Source organism: Hypomesus nipponensis, chromosome 4 (genome assembly GCF_054491055.1).
Source record: "Hypomesus nipponensis isolate SF chromosome 4, ASM5449105v1, whole genome shotgun sequence".
Classification (NCBI taxonomy): Eukaryota; Metazoa; Chordata; class Actinopteri; order Osmeriformes; family Osmeridae; genus Hypomesus; species Hypomesus nipponensis.
The window spans coordinates 5,412,501-5,431,574 of record NC_140364.1 but is presented as its reverse complement, the minus strand read 5'-3'; the positions used below and the strand labels follow the sequence as shown (position 1 = coordinate 5,431,574).

The 19,074-nt window shown below is 47.5% G+C and overlaps 1 protein-coding gene across 3 annotated transcripts in view; it reads left to right on the top strand.

The window, feature by feature from the left end:
* The first annotated feature begins 4,490 nt into the window (after positions 1–4,490).
* runx1t1 (RUNX1 partner transcriptional co-repressor 1) overlaps positions 4,491–19,074 on the top strand; it is a 47,901-nt gene continuing 33,317 nt past the window's right edge. For all 3 annotated transcript variants that reach the window (XM_084695930.1, XM_084695928.1, XM_084695929.1), the window contains exon 1: positions 4,491–5,166. In XM_084695930.1, coding sequence (XP_084552056.1) covers positions 5,139–5,166 — 28 coding nt within the window. In that variant the 5' untranslated portion in view covers positions 4,491–5,138. The remainder of the gene's footprint in view (positions 5,167–19,074) is intronic.

The following is a 19,074-nucleotide window of genomic DNA, read 5'->3' as shown; positions in this document are numbered from 1 at the left end:
CTCCCCCCCCCCCCCCCCCCCTCCTACATCCGCCTCCTCTTTGCGACGTTTTCCTTGCGTCCTCTCGTCTCATCGTTCTTCTCCTTTTTCGGCGACCTCTCTCTCTCTTCTTCTCTGGTTTTCTCCCTTGCTTCTCCCCCGTTCCCCTGAGCTCTCTTTCCTTTCTGTGTTTTTGCGATTATTGCTGTTATTGAGACTCCCATACTGTACTGAACTGTATTGCACTGTGTTTTACTGTGTATTACTCCACACTGTAAACGCTATACCTTAGCCAGGATTTCCTGGAGGCCTGCATTAGAGGAGCGATGAATCCAGCATGAGTTCTTCGTTGAAGTCTCCTTCACTCAAGGAAGATAATGATAACCACAGTCACGGTAAAAAGTCAAACCATTCATCAAATACCAGTTTTAATAAACCAGAACTAGCTCCCCCTTTTGTGTACCTGTAAAATGTTAGCAGTTAAAGCGCTCAGCTTGGAAATCTGTCAATTAACAGACTTTCATCAAACGTGATACTTACCGTAATGTGAACTTGTGCATTTCCCACAAAGTAACTAATTGAATTCAGTGAGTCACAAGCACCTCGTGTTTCTGAATACCAAGGACAAAGGCCTCTCATAGGTGGTTAATTATTATCTTGGCAACTGAGTGCTTCTCTCCCTCATCTGACATTCTGTGGCACAATTTTCCTCTCCAGATATAAAGTGCCTACACGCTGAAGATAATTCACCATCGGAGCCTGACTACAGCGACAGGGAGGAAGGAAGGTGAGAACGTTTCAACGGGCAAAGCCTCCATACACACCAGAAGCATCATGCCCTTGTCATTTCATCAGCAAAACGATTGCTAATGAAGAGTGAATTAGGTGCCCGATCCGTGTTGAACGTGCCTCCGTGTGCGTGGTTGCCCGTGTGAGGCATAAACATCTCCTTCAATTATAGAATCGTTTGTCTTTCTCTTGCACATATGACGACGTTTTAAGTTTTCTCCAGAAGCTCCAGATCACGATACCAGTTGTTACAGTGTAGCACTGTCTGGCTGCCACGGAAAATGAATTAATCCCCCCCTCTTTCCCCCATGTAAAAAAAATGAGGGTGTAGGAAAGGACCGAGAGGGGGGGTAACATCCAGGGAACGTGTTCTGTTTCAAAAGCAAGTCTTCCTCTGTCAGTCTGACTGACAGGAGAAGCATCGGAACACTTTTCGACCAAGGGGAGCCAGAGGGGGGGGGGGGGGGGGATGGGGGGAGAGGGGGGGCGAGGAGGGGGGAGGAGGGGGGAGGAGGGGGGCAGGGAAATGTGTTTTTCACGTGTGCACATGAAAGGGGCCCCGGCAAATCTCCGGCACCCTCCCAAAAGGATTGTGGGATAGCCCCCAGGTCCCTGTGCTGAAGCGGAGAGAGACTTGTATATCTGCCATGTATGGAGCCTGAAGTACCCTGAAACGATACAGAAGGAGGGAGGTTTCGCTAGTTCTTGACTTTCTTTCTTCCCAAATTTCTTCCCGTCTCTCAAAGAAAGGACAGACTGTCATTTACCCCAACCCGGGGAATTCCCTCCAGGCTACAGAAAGGATTTGTTTTTTTCTCTCCCAGAGATGAGAGTTCGGCGGCATTGAGGGGGGCCCTATTCCTCCAGTGATGTAGCGAGGCGTCGTTACTTTGCAAAGTGCTGAAAATGATTATACGTTTACAGTCTGCCGACAGAAGCTGTTCTCTGTATTAAGCAAGAGAGAGGGAGGGAATAGAATTGCATTATCACAGAAGTCAGAAGGGCTTTCAATTTCCTATTTGCTCCTTTGTACTGCTTGATGTCGAGGTGGGGGAGAGTTCTAGAATGCTCAGATGGCCACAGGGGTGCGTGTGAGGAGGGGAGGGTCAACCTACCAACCTGCCTGTTCGCTGTACATACTGCACTGCAGTGCTTATCCCAGCATGCACCTCTCCTTGAGTTGTGGTCTCATTCTCCATCTGTCTGATTTCTCTTCTGTCTCTCTGTACATTTGACTTTTCTCTGTCCTTTTTTTCTCCCCCTAAGAAAGTCATGATTGTTCAATTGGCTGCATGCTTCTGTAATATATTGCCAGCTTTATTTTGAAATGAAACCAAAAACATTTAACAGTGAATACAACGATTTATATTTGTTCAGAAAGCCTGTTGACCTTTGGTCAAGTCAGGTTTGACGTGTCAACAAGAAACTGTAGAATTCATTTCCACAGTACAGGAGGAAGTGCATCTGTGTCCACCCTGTCCTGCACTAAGACATTATCTTTACTCTTTCAATGCCAAGCTTTTTGTGTGTCATACTTTATCAAGTGTTTTGACTTTTTCAAATTCTTAGTCTCTGAATAATAAGACAGTCTGCTTTCTGTTTACTGTTTAAAATAAGTTAGAGCCACAAAAAGATGTTTCTTCCATTGTCCCAAAAGTTTGTCATTTTTTTCATTGTTTTGGTTTAATCTGTTGTGCTGTTGAAGGAGGTGAGGTTTTCTATGGTGATCTCTCTCTCTCTCTCTTTTTCTCTCTCTCATATGTTTGGTACAGCATTTGTATTTGCCTATTAAGATCCATCCATCGATTTTAGAAATAGCACATTACAGTCAGAATGAGCCTTATTATGTGGGGTGAGTTGTAATAAGATCTCTTACTCTCTCATTGCAACCTCATGGATTTGAAAGTGATGAAAATAATGAAAGATCCTTTTAAGGTGAATTCATTTGCTCACATCCACAGTAGATAATTGTCGTCTTAACATGGATGTTAGAAGATAATGCTTTGTACCTCAGGATACAAGGCACCATTCTTTCTCTGTTGTTGGTGCTAAGGACCAGCCCCAGGCCTTGTTGACTTAAACCTAATAATGATGGTGGTTCAAGTAATAGTTGTTTACAGTCAACTGACCATGCATTTGTGCGTGTGGTGCGTGTGCATGTGTTTCTGTGTGTATGTGTGTGTATGTGTGCCCTGCTAGGGTGTCACAGGTGGCTGCACAGTAGGTGGGAAAATGCAGGAAGTCTCTGAGTAAGTGTGTGAGTGTGTGCATGTGTGTTTCAGTCACAGCGTGTTTTTCCCCTTCAAAGGCGAGGTATCCTGTGTGTGCATGTGTGTGCGTGTGTGTGTGTGTGTGTCTGCAGTGTTTGTGTGGTGTGAGATGCGATCTCACAGAGCGACCAACTTTCAGGAACCCGTGGCCAAAACAGCACAGTGTGTTTCCTGCGCCTGCACACCGTTATCAGTGGATGCACACACACATGCACACACACATGCACACACACACACCCACAACCACACACACACGTTGGATACACACACCCTCCCTGCCCTTCTCTCTTTCCTCTGCAGGTTTCCTAAACGCCTATTCTCGCGCCTACGGCCGTCAAGATGTTTTCGTTTGATTGTCATGAGAAGGGCTTGTCTGTCCGACCACACAGGGACACAAAGGAGTGTGGAGTGACAGCTCTTATTATTAAACTGGCTGGCTCCCTGTGTTTGAGTGGGCAGAGACTCAGGAGAAAACTAACTACTGACCTCTCTCTCTTATTTTCTCTCTCTCTCCACTCCCCTGCCTCCTATCTCCCCATCTCTTTCTCTCCTCTCATTCAATCCCTTCTTTGTCTGTGTGTAACAAAAGGATGTGAGTGGAAAATTGGAGCGAATTCAGTGAGAGAATAGTCCTCGTAAGGTCTTGGAGAGAGCAAGCAGTGGCATTGCGTCTACTGTAAATGTCTTACTGCGAACACAATGGGAGATAGCACTCCAGTTGGAGAGATGAGATAGGAGACATGGTGCCTCTATATGCTCTCTTGACGTAAATGGTATAGCCGTAAGCTCACAGAAGGAAAGCACTGAACTCAATGCAAGTCTTAACAGAACTCTGATGTACAGTAACTGAATGAGACAGACGACTTCTGAACATGATTCTACCACCAACCTTACAGACATATGAAATGTTCTATCGGTCAGCTTGTGGGAGATTGACTAATACCAATTATTTGAGTGTAGCTAACCTATCTAGCGCTCTTAAATGTAAAATGTTTAAAGTGTATGAAAAACTGAGAAACTTGCATGACCTATCTGCTTTTTAAAGATAGCCTTAGGTGTTGACAGTTACGACCTATTTTCTGGAGGGCAGGTACCGGTACAAGTTAATATTTTTTACTATAACAAACGTGATTTCTATAATCATATTCTACAAAAGAATTGTGCGGGGTTAACTTCGCGGCATATGCGGTTCTCTGTGGTTCTCTGTGGGCTGTTATCATCGGTCTGTTAACGAAGCTTCTGCTTTTTCTGGCTCGAGTGAGATGTGTTCCAGATGGTCAGGGGAAAGTGTTTGCCTTAGGTTACTGCAGGGTAGTCTGCGCTTTTGGGGGCTGGGGGTAAGGCACGTAGCCATTACCCACCACACAATTGCTCGCGCGCACTTCTGACTCCAAGCGCGTGCAATCCCCCACTCCTTGGTCAAGCGGCAGTCATTTCAGCCTAAAAGGAATTCGGACGAAGCTGCTTCTTGTCCGCAACACTCGATTGTTGTCGTCTGAACACTTCAAACTACTTGACCTGACCCCTCTAACCTGTTTTAGGACACAGATGCTCGCTGTTACCTCAGTCGCCTCCCCATCGCTTGAATCCCGCCCACTCGGCACCTGGGTTTGCAGAGCTGCGCCGAGTCTTCGCTATTCCTCTTCCCACCGTCGACCGATACAGACAGGCACTGTAGACATTCCGAACAAGACGCTATCAAGTGTGTGATTTTGATCGTTTCTAACCTAAAGCGACGAGCGCGTGTCATGTCGAAAGTTTGTGCATTTGACAGACAAAATAAGGAGTTTTAAATAGCGAAAGCAAAAGGGCGTTTTTGCGTGTTCCATCCTCTATCTTCTGTCCGATCCCGTTTTGTCGCTGCGTGCGCTTGAATGCCAGTTTGCCATCCAGAATTTTCTTCACTGAATGAAAATACGTTGCAACTCCTCTGCTTCGCAAAGCATACAGTACGTGCTGGAGTTTGAACCTGCAGTTCTGAATTCTTGGAGGTGTAGCTTTTTGTCTGGACTGAATCAAATCCGTCGGAACACAACGAGGTGGACAGTGGGAGTCGCGGAGACTGGAAATTAATTTTGTTCCCTCACATCACCGTAACGCATGGTGGGAATTTCTGCCTCTTTTCAGTGTAAGTTCCACCACCTTATCACCTTTGTCGATGTTGATGTGCGTCTTTGTTGGGAGAACTCACAGGTTTTAGGACCTTGTTTGATGTGCTGCGTTAATGCCAAGATCGAGTCCGCTTCAGATGCGCAAGAAGAGGTGTCTGGACTTTGACCAAAAACTGGGTGTATCCTAAGATAGCCTACCATGTGCATTTCCTCAGTATACTGTCTTTAAATGTACGCATATACTTCGAAAAGGCCCTTAATAATCTTTGACATGCAACGATTTTGCAGTTAAATTGAACGCATTAACAATTCACGCTGGATCTTGACTTTATTTTTTAATATGCAAGAGCGAGGTCAACATCATGGTGAAAAACAATCATTTCTACAATGTACGAACTCTTAGGCTACTGGCCAAAATGTATTATTATTTCTGTTTGTTTTGTTGTTGTTGTGTTTTTGTTTTATTTGGTCGTGTTTGAAAACATGATGTTTCTAGTTGGCATACATAGCCTATCATTTTTGGAACGCTAATGATTTGGTTTTACTATAGTTATTTGATGAAATGGTAGCCTAATAATGATCGATTCTGCATGTTGGCAATTTTGTCATACCATAATAACAAACTTGGCTATATTTAGCTAAATATGGTTTCTTTAAGTTTAAATTGTTAGCATCTCAGCAAGTATATCTCTTATGGTGTATTTAGGCTATCACTTCATTGGTTATTTAGGCCAGTGTTTCACCTTTTCATCTATCTTAGTCAACACTTTTGGTATAAACACCCTTCAATGCATGTATTATTGTCATATTAAGGAACAATATACGTATTAAAATAACAGGTCCACTAACCTGTGTGGAATGGCAATATCTCATGTCAGCTGTCACCCTCAATGCAAAAAAAACATATAAATTCATGGCCTTTTAAATGGCTTTTTAACGGAGCGGCACGTGTAGAAATAGGCATGCGAAGCAAAGCTCACGGCTGGCCGGTCTACTCGCTTTCTCTTGCAGAGGACCGATCTGTCATATCCTATTTACCCCATTCGTGTAGAGGTGCATATCAGCTGACAAGCTGGCTGAGAGCAGCACCGGGACATTCAAAGGTTTTAGCGCATTGCACGGCACCCCCCTTCCTTTTGGCATTTGGGGACTTAGAATTTGAAAACTCCCCGCACCAGTCACAACTGTCAAACGCATCTCCTCAATCCATTGGGATGTTTCTGTCTCCACCCGCCGCGACTTTGTTGCTTGCTAAATTCTCACGTGACAGAGTGAAGTTGAAGTTAAAATAATATTTTTTTGTGGGAGGCGGTGGCAGGCTTTGGTTGAAAATTAAAGGCTTGTTCTATATTTTCCCTTGTGGGAACTGGTCTCCTTTGCAATCAGCGTGTCTTCTACGGCCGGCTGGGAAATGAGTGGACACGGTGGCAGGGTGGCTGACTACGGGGGTGCAGGCGACGGCTAGTAAATAATTAGATGGTTCTCACAACAGTGAAGCTTTGATCCACTTGACTCTTTGCAATATAGGCTCTAACTCATGTCTATACGATTTTGAAAATGACTTGTTTGTTCGATTGTCCTGAAGGCTATTATGAACAATAGGCCATTTACATAATGTAGGCTATAATTTGGACCAAGCAGATGTGTGCTAGGCTAATTGTCAAGTCTGCATGTTATTATTATTGTAAGTCCCTTGTCGGACAGACTATTCATATATGAAATCAGCCTTTTGGCTTTGTCTATGGGTGTGCAAGTATGTGTGTGCGAGTCTGTGTGTGTGTGTCTGTGAGCGCGCACGCCTGTGCGTGACCCACTGTCCACTCTCCTGAATATGAGCACAACCGCATTAAACAGGTGTTCATACACGTCACACAGGCCAATGAGTATCCTCAGCCCATCCACTCTACATCATTGTAATGTCTCATTGCTTTTCGATCTACTCACCTCATTCGACAGTGGCTGGAAAGATAGGACCACGGGAGAGAATGTGTTTACAGAGAGTGTGTAGAGAGAGATATTACATGAAATGTAAACAGAACCGCTACAAGTAATCGGAGTCTATACTGTCAGTGATAAGTGCAGTAAGCAGTCTGTTGCTGTGTAAAGTGTGTGTTCATGTATGTTTAAACAGAGCCGGATGCTGACGCCTTCAGCCTGGCCCCGCAATAGGCTCCAGCGTCTGCAGTCACGGGCTCTGCGGTAGTGATAGCATCCGCTGGTGCACAGAGGCCATCTGCCTAGTCACCAACATGCTTGCCTCAACTGTCACCCCCTTACTATGCCCCTCTTCTCCGCCTCCTCGTTTGAGCTATGGGGTCAATCTCCTGGAACCGGACGCGGCAGCGGCCTCATGAAAGTGGCCATAGGCTATTACTCTCCTACGCACTGATGAACGCGCGCGCACGCAGACACCACTGGCGGACTGGACAACGAGAAGCGAGGGCTGCGTTCGTGCAATATGAGAGATGGATGCGGTGACGAGGTTGTGTTTGTGTGTGTACGGGTGTTAGGACCTAGGTGTTTGATGAATTGTTCCGTTTATAAATAGGTCTTAAATGTTTTCACTTCAGCTGTTGGTTTAACAGAAGTGTGTCGCGAGCGGCGAAGTTTAGGCCTAGCACGCATCAAAACTGTTTTCAGACCGTGCCAACAAAGCTCGGAAAAATGTAAAGAGCAACAGATAGCGCCATTGACATCTATCATAACGCAGAAAAGCATACATTATTTAGGTTCTTTAAAAGAAAAAAAAGAATTGACAACTCACATGACCTGCAATATGCCGTTGCAAATGTTGGAAGGCAGTCAACATACTGATAGATGGATATCGATGAATGGATAGCTACTATATAGAACAGTCCGGGTGGCACGCAGGCAGGCAGACCAATAGACCATCAAATGGAGATGAGACTTAAAAAGTGGACGGCCGACTCCTAGCATGGAGTGGCGTGGCGTACAAGGCAGAACGTCCAGCGAGGTGAATTATAGATGGAGCCACAGGCTCCTGAGAATGCTTCTGGGCGTCTGATCGATAGACCCCATTGATGCTCATCCATTTATCAGCGAGAGGAATTTAGCGCGCTGGTTATTGAATTTCATTATCCATGAAAGAGCCAAGCTAATATGAAAGAACGTTGTGAGCGGAGTGTGTGTATGCGTGCGTGAGTGTGCGGAGTGGAGTCTCGTGTGTGTAGGAGGGAGGTGTGTGTAACAGTGTATGCATGTGAGAATCGTGGAAGGGTGTGTGTGAGGAGCGGAGTGTGTGTGAAGGGGAGGTGTGTGTGGGAAAGGGGGTATGAGTTGAAGAGTGTGTGTATGTGAGAAGGATGTGTGTTTTGAGGAGGATGCAAGTATTTCATTGTAGTTCAGAGAAGGAGTTTACAGGTCCAGTGCAATGGGAAGGAAATCGACCACATTACAAACAAGCTTTTATTGGTCTGATACACAATTACTGTACAGAAATGACCACCTAAAGAGGCATCACTTGATTAGATAAGGGGATCTGATTGAATCTGTTTTCCTTTTAGATTTAAATGAAATGGCAGAAAACATTAAGTGTATTCCGTGTAATGGCAAAAGTGAGAAAAGGCTTGGACAGCTTTACCCCTTTTTTACTGTTCGGTTGTAGGGATTTGTAGTTTTTTTTTGGTCTTTGTTGTCCTCCCAGATTCACAACTGTTGAACAGTGAATAGACCAACCCCCTGATCCAGCTGACAGGTGTCTGCTCCTGGCCTCACGTTCCTTCACGGTCTCTTGGCCTCCATCCATCCCTCCCTCCCTCTCTTTCCCCTCATCTCTTCCTCCCAGTCTAGCTCTGTAATCCGGGATTGAGTTGCTAATTAACTTATCTGTACGTACACACACACACATACACCCATCACAACCTGCTTGCACGATACCCCTCTCTCTCTTTTCCCCTCTTTTCCCCTCTTGTCTCCTTTCTCCCTCTGCTTTTCTGCCTCTCTCTCTCTCTCTCTCTCTCTCTCTCTCTCTCTCTCTCGTGCTCTCTGTATTTCTCTTCTCTTTCTATTTATTTTTCTGCGTCCATCTGGAGACAGCTGATATTGTAATCACCCTGATGCACATTGCCTTCCTCCCAGACACTCTCGCACACAATGTGCCATCCTGACATGTCCTCTTTTCTTATTCTCAGATAAGCGTGTGTGTGTGTGTGTGTGTCTGTGTGTGTGCGTTTCATGAATACAAAGCAGCGGTGTGTGCTCCGCTCTGCGCCCTGCCAGAAGGTAATGGTATTGAATGTGTGCTTTTCAGCGATGGCGTGGCTGATAGCAGGGGTGCGAGTGAAGATGTAACCTGTTATCTCGCGGCTCCTTCTATCTTCCTGTCAGCGCGTTTGCGTTCCCAGATTAGCCGTGAAAGGGTAAAGGATTCAGGGGCTTGGGAAGGTGTGCCCGTGTGCGCCTGAGTTTGGGATGGCAAGTGTGTTTAATGTATGGGGCTGGATGGGCTGAGAAATGAAGGTGTGTAAGTGGTGTTGTGTACTTTGGAGAGATGGTGAGGTGTGCGTGTGTGTGTGTGTGTGTGCGAGCCTCACAGCTGGCCTCCCTATCTGCTCCCTCTGCCTTCCCAGCCTCTCTGTCTGTGCCATGTGAGATTACAACGTTGTTATCTGTAATGGCTTTTGTTTGTGGATTCAGGGGAAGCTTGGGCCCTCTAAGAAGGTGAGCGTGTGTCTTTGTGTGCGTGTGTTTGTGAGTAGTGTAAGGAGTCATGGGTTAATAGTTCACAGATCTGGATGTGTGCGTGTGGACGTCTGTGTGTGTGTGTCTGGAAGGTTCCGCCTTGCACGCGGGAACACCGCGCCCCTAGTGCGCGTACACGCTCGCAATAATACCCACCAGCATTCGAGCGCCACAGCACAAACCTTACGCACGGCCATATCTGGAGATGGATGTGATTGATGAGGAGCGTGAGCACAGTAATGGTCTGATTAGGGTTTCACGGCTGCTTTACGAGGTGACAATTGCCGCCGCAAGTCCATAAAGACGGTTCATAAAAAAAGAAGGGGGATTTAATTCTCTCACTCTTTTTATGCTGGTCAGTGTGAAGAAAAAGGGGTGGGCGGGCGGGGTTTGGAGATGGAGAGACAAGGGGAGAATAGGGAGAGGGCAAGCGAGGTAGACAGAGGACGAGGGGAGAGACGGACAAGAGAGAAAGAGATGGCTAGTAAAGCCTTCCCACCTCCCCTCTCGCCGGAGTCTTCCGTTGTCCTCGGCCGCCCAAAGATCTACGTCACAAACGCTGACCCCATCGTGAGAAACTCGCCGCCCCCCCTCCCTCCCCCCCTCTTAAAAAAAAAACAAATCTAATTTACGGTGTCCACCGGGCGTATCGCTTCCATCCGCAGAAAGATGATTTACGAGGCCGTTCTTCCTCATTAAATGTGATTTATGGATTTTGATGTGTATTTATGAAAAGGGCTGCTCGCTGGAGTGTGTGAAGCCCTGCGTGATACGCGTTGCCCCGGTAAAAAGGAATGCTAATTAAGATTACCATTTTGGGGATGGAGCCTTCAGGTCTCTGAGTCAGAGGGAAAGAGAGATAGAGCGAGATAGAGATTGAGAGAGAGACAGAGAGAGAGAGCGAGAGAGAGAGAGAGAGAGATGGAGCGAGAGAGACATAGAGAGATGGAGAGAGAGAAGGAGAGATGGAGGAAGAGAGAGAGAGAGAAACTGGATCAATGGACACAGACAGTGGACCTCTTGTGTTTTCACTTCACTTATTGACGTGCTCAGTCAATTATAACTAAAGAGAGAGAGAGAGGGAGAGAGGGAGAGAGGGAGAGGGGATGAGGAAAAAAAGAGAGAGGCGAAGCGAGGGGATTTCAGGAGGCATGATGAGGAGAGGGAGGGAGGTGAGAGGCTGCATGCATGCAAACGTGTGAGGTCATTGCGTCACATCTTGTCAAGTATTCTGAAAAACAACATTTAGGGAATGGAGCAAAGGAGAATTGCAAAAATGACATTTGATTAATTGCTGTCTATTTAAATGCTGGTTACTGAGCTTTGTTCCGATTTTCGGGAGAAACCTGGCAACCACAACTAACACAGCCAGCCTGGCACACTATAGTCACTGTAATGTTTTTATTTTCAAATTACCTTGGATTCAATTGGTTTTATTTGTCATTATCCTTGTAAGTGGCCCTTAATTCTTGGTGTGGTTTGAACTGCATTGTGGGTAGGCACGGAGGCTTCCTGCCTCTGTCAGTTAAGTGTCACAGACACCGAGACAGGACAAAAGAGAATGCCACCCATCCCGATGGAAGGCCGTGTTGTTGTCAAACCGTCAGCAGGTGCCCTAGGAGATAAAAAAAGGAATTGACAACACCATTATAACCAAGAGGTTCTCTCACACAAAAAGCTTCAAAAGTGGGCCTTGGCAGGGGGGGTTACAGAATGAGAGAGGGCGTGAAAGATGAAGAGAGAGAGAGGAGAGGTAAAGAAAAAGGAAGAGAGAGGGGGGCGGAGGGGTTGTGTGTGTGTGTGTGTAGGGGGGGTGGGGTGGTCCTGTTTTTCAATGCATGGGACGTGATGAAAAAGAGCCATTTTGTTTAACTGCTGTCGCATCTCTGTTCCGTTGTTTGCGGCTGAATGGCTCGAATGGAATCCGGCGGCCCCTTGCTAAGTGTTTGTAGCCTCGCAGTCAATGGTGCGCACTGGGAACAAGATTATAGGCACCATTTTACCACCAGTCGTGACGAAAAATGATATTGAAAGCATTTCTCCTTTCTCCTAAAGAGCAGATGATTATTATTGGCGTTGAATGCCATTGGTGTTATCTCTCTTTATTGTATCCCTTTTTTTTGTGAGTGACTGGGCGCAGGGGGTAACATTATGTGTGGTTTTGGCAGAAATGGCGGTTGAGTTAAGATAGATGTTACTTCCAACTACTAGGAAAGGATGAAATGAGGCTGTGGCTGGGTTGATGATGAAACGTAGAAAATCTGAAGTCCCTTCTCTCTCTCTTCTCTCAGTCTCTTTCTCTTTCTGTCTTTCTCTCTTTCACACGCACACACATACACACATAAAGCACTCACAGATACACAAAGACAGAGATTTGGGCCTGTAAAATCTTTCTACAAAATGACATTACATCCGGAAAGTGAAGTTGGAAATAGAAGCATTGCGTTGATGATAGGTAAAAGAGATGGATGCTGGATTCTCATAAACTGGAATTTTACAAGAGTGATCCCCTCTGTTGTTTATTTAGAAGCATGTAGATGATGCGTGCTCTGCTTCCCTCCTAATATAGTTGTTCTAGAGAACTCCACCAGTCCCGCCAGAACTTTAAACATCTACAGATTTCTTTCAGCAGATATAGCAACAGTAATATTGAGACCAGGCACAGAGCAAAGAGAAGGAGGGGGGGGGTCTCTCGAAGCAATAAAACGACTCGCCGTATAAATCCATCTTCCCTTATAAGGTCAGAAATGTTTTTGGGAGGGGGGAGAAGGGGGGGGGGGTGGGCAAGCAAGTGGAGGAAGGTATGTTTTGAGACGCTCAGTGCTAGCCAGTAATCACTCGTCCATCTGTCTCTGCATCTCTTTATCGACATCTGGTTTTGTGCGGCCTCGGTGGCAACAAGTATCCTTTTTTTACTGGACAAGAAGTACCCCACCCCCCAAACACACACAGACATTTCTTTTTTTCCTGTTCACGCTATTAGCCCCCAAACTGCAGCAGTGTCCCAGTGACTTGACCCCTTCACATGTGCTTGCCATTACTCCATACCATTCATAAAATGTAATAACTTTCAGAGGGGCGGGGCAGGAGGGAGGGATTGGTTTTCACCCACTTTTTTTTCCTTCTTTGCTTTTTCCACAAGTGTGACGACTTTCTTTTTGCAGCCCCAATCACACACACACACACACACACACACTCTCAGCCTTTAACCCCTCAACCTTCCCACCCTTCCATCTCCTCCTCCTTTTCCAGCCCTTTGGGTGGCTGATTTAGTCAGAAGGGACCACAATGTCTCAGCTCCGATATAGGGGGACCACGGGGGTCATGCGTGCCGCTTACCTGGGGGGGTCAACCTTCTTTTTCCGCTCCTCAAGACGACCCGTGTCTTTCAGCAGGTGAATCGAAAGATGCTCTGCGTGTCTGCGTTTGTCATAGGAGCCCGGGAGACAAGCGCACAAGCGTTTGGCAGCGTTGCAAAGATATGATCTTAATCTGCTATTTCCTCTTTGGCAGTATCAAATTGTCCACGTAATAATTCACAGCTGCAGAGGGAAGGCATATAATAGTGCAGCTGCAATTTTTATGTTTGCGAATTTAACTGTCCCTCGCGCACACAAGACACACGCATACACATGAGGATTACTACACAGATGTAAACACACACACACACTCGCACACACAAGAGAGCAACGGCATATGGGGGAAGCTGTCAATCTGAAGCGAAAGCAAGCCAAGCGTGCTGTTGAGAGAATCACATGTGGGATGTTGTACAATATTTCTGGTGTTTGATAGGGGAATGATGCAGAGAGAACAGTATGCCACAGCAGATGCCCTGAACACACACATACACACACACATTCACACAATCATTGCACTCGTATATGTATATCATACACAACACAACCTACACGTGCGATCGTCCCACACACAAGCATCCATACACATCCAAGCACACACCAACCCACAATGACACGCTTTGGAATCAAAAGCGTGTATTCCTTTCTTCACGTTGTTCCTATCCACATGACAAAGAGACAAATTGACCATTTTACACATACCCTAACACTTGTTTTGAATGCCAAAGCATTCTCGGGGGCAACTCACACGGGTGGGGATAATAGCCTGTGCAGGTTGTGCCATATAGCTGAGGGCTTGAAGACACACTCCTCTCAGAAGAGCCCCCCAGACAAACCCCACTCCTGCCAGAGACACGAATGCATTAGTCTTGCCTGGCCCGGGGCTGTTTGTCCATAATGATTTCCAATGAATGGATCCCCCCCCACACACACACACACACACATCGTCAGGGTTGTCAGGAAGTCTACGGGCGACCAGTACACTTTTCTTGTTGTCTTATGCATCTTAAAAACACACACAGACACACTCAGAGACAAGCAAGCGCGCACACACATGCACATTTGAGCAAATCTGAGAGTGGCACCATATTTAGGCTCTGGTGGCTAAAGAGGGAAGGTGTGTGTGAGTGAGCACACGTGTTTGAAGAGGACGCTATTATCCCCAACAATTGTTGGTTTGAGATTACCATATGAAAAGAGAGAGGCTTGCCGCCAGCCAAATCCCCACGCTTGTTTTCAATAATTTAGCAGCACTGTGAAGACAGTTGTAGAGTCCGACCTGCCAAAGAATTGTGTGAGATTTCTTTAAAATGCACACAGCCATTGGAAATACACAATGTAACCTCATGAGACGATGAACGTGTTTATATGTAGTCGTTTGGGAGTGTATATGATTGCTTATTCATTAACCCATGGTCAGTTCAATGACCATGGTAAAAGTGCACAGTGGTTATCGATTCCTTGTGAGGGCAGGTTCGAGTTCCATAAAACGTGCGCATGTGATGTGCACGTGACACAGCACAAGGTCAGTTCTGTATCTGGGTGTCGACAGGAAAGGTGGACACCATCCAGTCTCAGCGTGGAAACAGAGCGGTGACCTGAGACTGCGAGACCGATTTTTCGCGGCTGTCGGACGCAGAAGATGGAGGGAGTGTGAACGAAAGAGAGGAACAGAGGGAGGAGAGATCTTTTTACAGACATACAGTGTAGTATTGTTGCTTTGCCAGGAGCTAGGAGTCACACAGTTAAGGGAGAGAGAGTGGAAGAGAGGAAATGGAAAATGAGGGCCAGTGGTTCTCAGACGCTGAGATTGATAGATCTCATGACGTCATGTTTAAATGTATGTATTTGTTTCCTAATTGCCTCCAGTGCTTGTGTGTGTTTTCCCAGTTATTTCACCATGATCCTCTCTGGATGTGCATCAGTGCTAAATGACCTCTTTCGAGGACAAGTTGGCTGCTTTGTTGGCTGCAATTCAAAGTTTGGAAAAAGACAATCTTCGAAAACCTATATTTATCAAGCTAACGTCAATGGGTTCGTTCAGGATTTCGGCCCTCTAACTGTATTTTAAGTATAGGTCTTAGGATCTGTTCTACTGCTGTGTATTCAATGTCTATGATTGGACATTTCCAGCTGACAGCTCTCGTTTTTAATTGATAACTTGGTGAAGAGATAACAATTCCCCGAACGAGGAGGTCGGAGCCAAAGCAGAAAATTCTCACACACGCACACATACCATACACACACACACACACACACACACACACACAAAGCTTAGGAACAACTGATGCCTGTCCTCCTCAATCCCGTATCCCCCCCATCCCCCTGTGCCACCACACACACACACACACACACACACACACACACACACACACACACACACACACACACACACACACACACACGCTTATAGAACATCAATTCCAGCGCTGTCAAGGGGGTTTTGATCTAGTGTCTCCGAGGCGTTCTCACCAGCGGCCCACAGTAATACTAATGGGTGGCATCTGCCTGGGGTTAGGACAGGGGTGTTATAGATCAATCGTCAGGCAGACAGACGGTCCGTTTCTAACGCAAGAGGGTTGGAGTCGTAACTTCTCCTCCGTGCCGCGCGCGTGGACTTCCCTTATTTACGGCCCCTCCTGTTCCTATTGCTTGTGTTTTCATTTCTGTTTACACCCTTGCCTTGTTCTTGAGGATGTTTTTGGGGGGGTGAGTTTTGGAGAGAATTTTGGTGAGTCGGGGCTTGGTCTTGTGTTCTCTGTCTCAGTCCCTTTCTCTGAGTGCCTCTCTTTTCCTCTCTGTCTCTCTCTCTCTCTCTCTGTCTCTCTCTCTCTCTTTTCCTCTCTGTCTCTCTCTCTCTCTGTCTCTCTCTCTCTCTGTCTCTCTCTCTCTCTTTTCCTCTCTGTCTCTCTCTCTGTCTCTGTCTCTCTCTCTCTCTCTCTCTCTCTCTTTTCCTCTCTGTCTCTCTCTGTCTCTCTCTCTCTCTTTCCTCTCTGTCTCTCTCTCTGTCTCTCTCTCTCTCTCTCTCTTTTCCTCTCTGTCTCTCTCTGTCTCTCTCTCTCTCTTTTCCTCTCTGTCTCTCTCTCTGTCTCTCTCTCTGTACTTTTGTGCTCTTTCTCCACCTGTCATGGCGACAGCAACTTTATTTAGCATATTGCTCACATGTGATGCGATGGGTTTGTGTGTGTGAGAGAAAGAGAGAGAGTGTCGGTGTACTCCAGCAGTTTGGAGGGGGGAGTTTTCTCGGCAGACAACGTATCTGCAGTGCCCGTTGTCATGGAAACAGCGGCGGGTGCTCCAAGTGTGGTGCTCATCAGAGACCCCACGAAGTAGAGCGAGAGAGAGAGAGAGATACGGGGGGGTAGAGAGATGGATGGAGAGAGATAGAGATAAAGTGGAGAAAAAGGAGAGAGGGGAGGGAACGAGAGGGGAGGTGGGGAAGGAGGGAAAGCTGGCTGCTGGTTCAGGGGGCCACTGTTACCTCTCATTCTCCTCCCTCCTCCCATATGTCTCTCTCTTCTCTGTCTCTATATTTACTCCTATCTACAGTACCCGCCTGTCTCTTTTCTCTCCTCCTCTGGACACACAGGAGGGGGAAGGAAAACAGAAGGGAGGGGAGACGGGTTGAGGACAGTGGAGAAGCTGGTGGGGTAGGTAGCGTGTTAACCCAGGCCTGAGGAAGCCAGATAGGAGCCCGACCTCGGAGCCAGGGACAGAGGGGTCAGGCCCCCAGCGCCACACGCACACACACACACACACACAATGTTGAACCTCCAAATACACACACACACACTCTCTCCACCCCACCAGGCTTCCGAGTTTAATTAACTGACCAGAGCAAAACATCCCGCCGGTCCGCAGAGTGTGCGTGTGTGAACAGTGGGGGAGTGGGGAAGGGGCAGCCCTATCTAGGCGACCCAGCCCGCCTCACACACATCCTGGACGAAAGGCCCTGGCGGTTTCCCCCTCCCCGGTTCCCCTCCCGGTTCCTTTGGGTTGCTGGTTCCTGACAGCGGGGCTATCTCTGGCCGGCCCATGGTTCCTTCCATTCTGTTGCCATTGTGTGGAGCAGGGCAGGGTCCGGGAACCACCTCGGTCCGGTTCCTGTCCGATTCGAGGGTGACGCTCTCTCTCTCTCTCTCTCTCTCTCTCTCTCTCTCTCTCTCTCTCTCTCTCTCTCTGGTGAGTCTCTGGCCTGGGAGTCTATCTTTATCTGTCTGTCTCTGGGCTGGAAATCTCTCTTATTTTCCTTTCTCGGTGTCTCTCTTTCTCTCTCTGTCTAAAAAGGTGGCTTGAAAAGACTTGTGTTCCGCTGGTTTTTGTTCTCCCAGTCGTTTCTTTTCCCAGACTTCTTGTTGCCAGCCATCTTTCCTCTCCTCCTTCAAACACATCCCGTCATGTCCAGTCCTTGCTGACAACCTGCTCGCTTGACAACATCCTTGATTGCAGTCCCAGGGAAGTCAAGGGAACTTTCGGCAGTGTATTGTGTGTGTGTGTGTGTGTGTATGTGTCAGCGTTTGGTCATGCTGTGAAGAACGCTACCTATCCTCCAGTTCAGAAACACATGTAAGGCTGGACTGATATCACATTTGATTCGTATCAGACCTGGACGGCCAGCTGCAAGGTGCATCCTGGGAGACGGAGTCTTTCTCCCGTCTGGCGTGGAGCCGAGTGGCGACGGGGGGCAAGGCTAAGGCTAATGCAACACTTGTGTCTAGGTGCCGGTGCACTCTGCTAATTAGCCATCTGACTAGAGAGCTGGCCTGTCACTGGGATTCAGTGTGGGTGTGGTGGGAGGGGGTGAGGAGGGGGTGAGGAGGGGGTGAGGAGGGGGTGAGGAGGGGGTGACAGTGGTGGTGACAGTGGTGGTGACAGTAGTGGTGGTTTCGAAGGAGGGAGGGAGGGACAGAAGGGAGGCAGCTTGGCCGGCACACGCGCGTGTTTCCAGCGCCACCTTGTGAAAGCAGGCTGGAGGGAGAGGGTGGGAGGGATTCGAGAAAGGATGACGTCTCTGTGTCTTTTGCCGTGACGCGCGCGTACGATTATAGTCCTATTGCTTGAACACCTATGGATTCGTTTCACCTCTCTTTTAAAATGGGAGAGGGAGATGTCTTGACTGCCAAACAACACACGCACACACGCACGCGCACGGCAAAATACATTTGTTATCCCCATTAGCTTGTGTTGTGGGGGAAATGAAATGAGGTGGGTTATTTACAAATAGCGCCACCACACAGGGGCGGGAAGAAGGGGAGCGTGAGGAGAGAGGGAGGAGAGTTAGCCAGATGGCTGGGGACCTGCTTCACACACAGGGAGTCTCTGTCTCTCTCTCTCTCTCTCTCTCTCTCTCTCTCTCTCTCTCTCTCTCTCTCTCTCTCTCTCTCTCTCTCGCTCTCTCTCTCTCTCTTTTTTTATCTCTTGCACTCTTGCTCTTTCTCTCTCTTTCCAGCTCACGGACACACACTCCCATGCCCACACAGTCTTTAACACTCACACACAGGGCTGTTTGTCTGCGTGTCCTGGGGTACAGAAGAAGCGAGGTGGGGCTCAGTGGAGCCTATGCTGTGGCCCTCGTATCTCAACACGGGCTGTCTCCTGACCGCCATCCCTCTCTCCTTCTCCCTCCTCCTCCTCTCCCCTCCCTCACTTCACCTCCCCTCCTGCACTTCACTTCACCTCCCCTCTCCCCTCCTCGTGCATTTCCCTTTGCCCCCTCCCCCCGCCACCACCTTTTCCTTAGTGTGTGTGTGTTTATGCATGTGTGTGTATGTGTGTGTGTGTGTGGACAGCAGATGAGAGCAGTACACAGCTGCGGTCAGACACCTGCTAGGCCAGTTACACACCATCTTTTACACTGTCCGAAGAGAA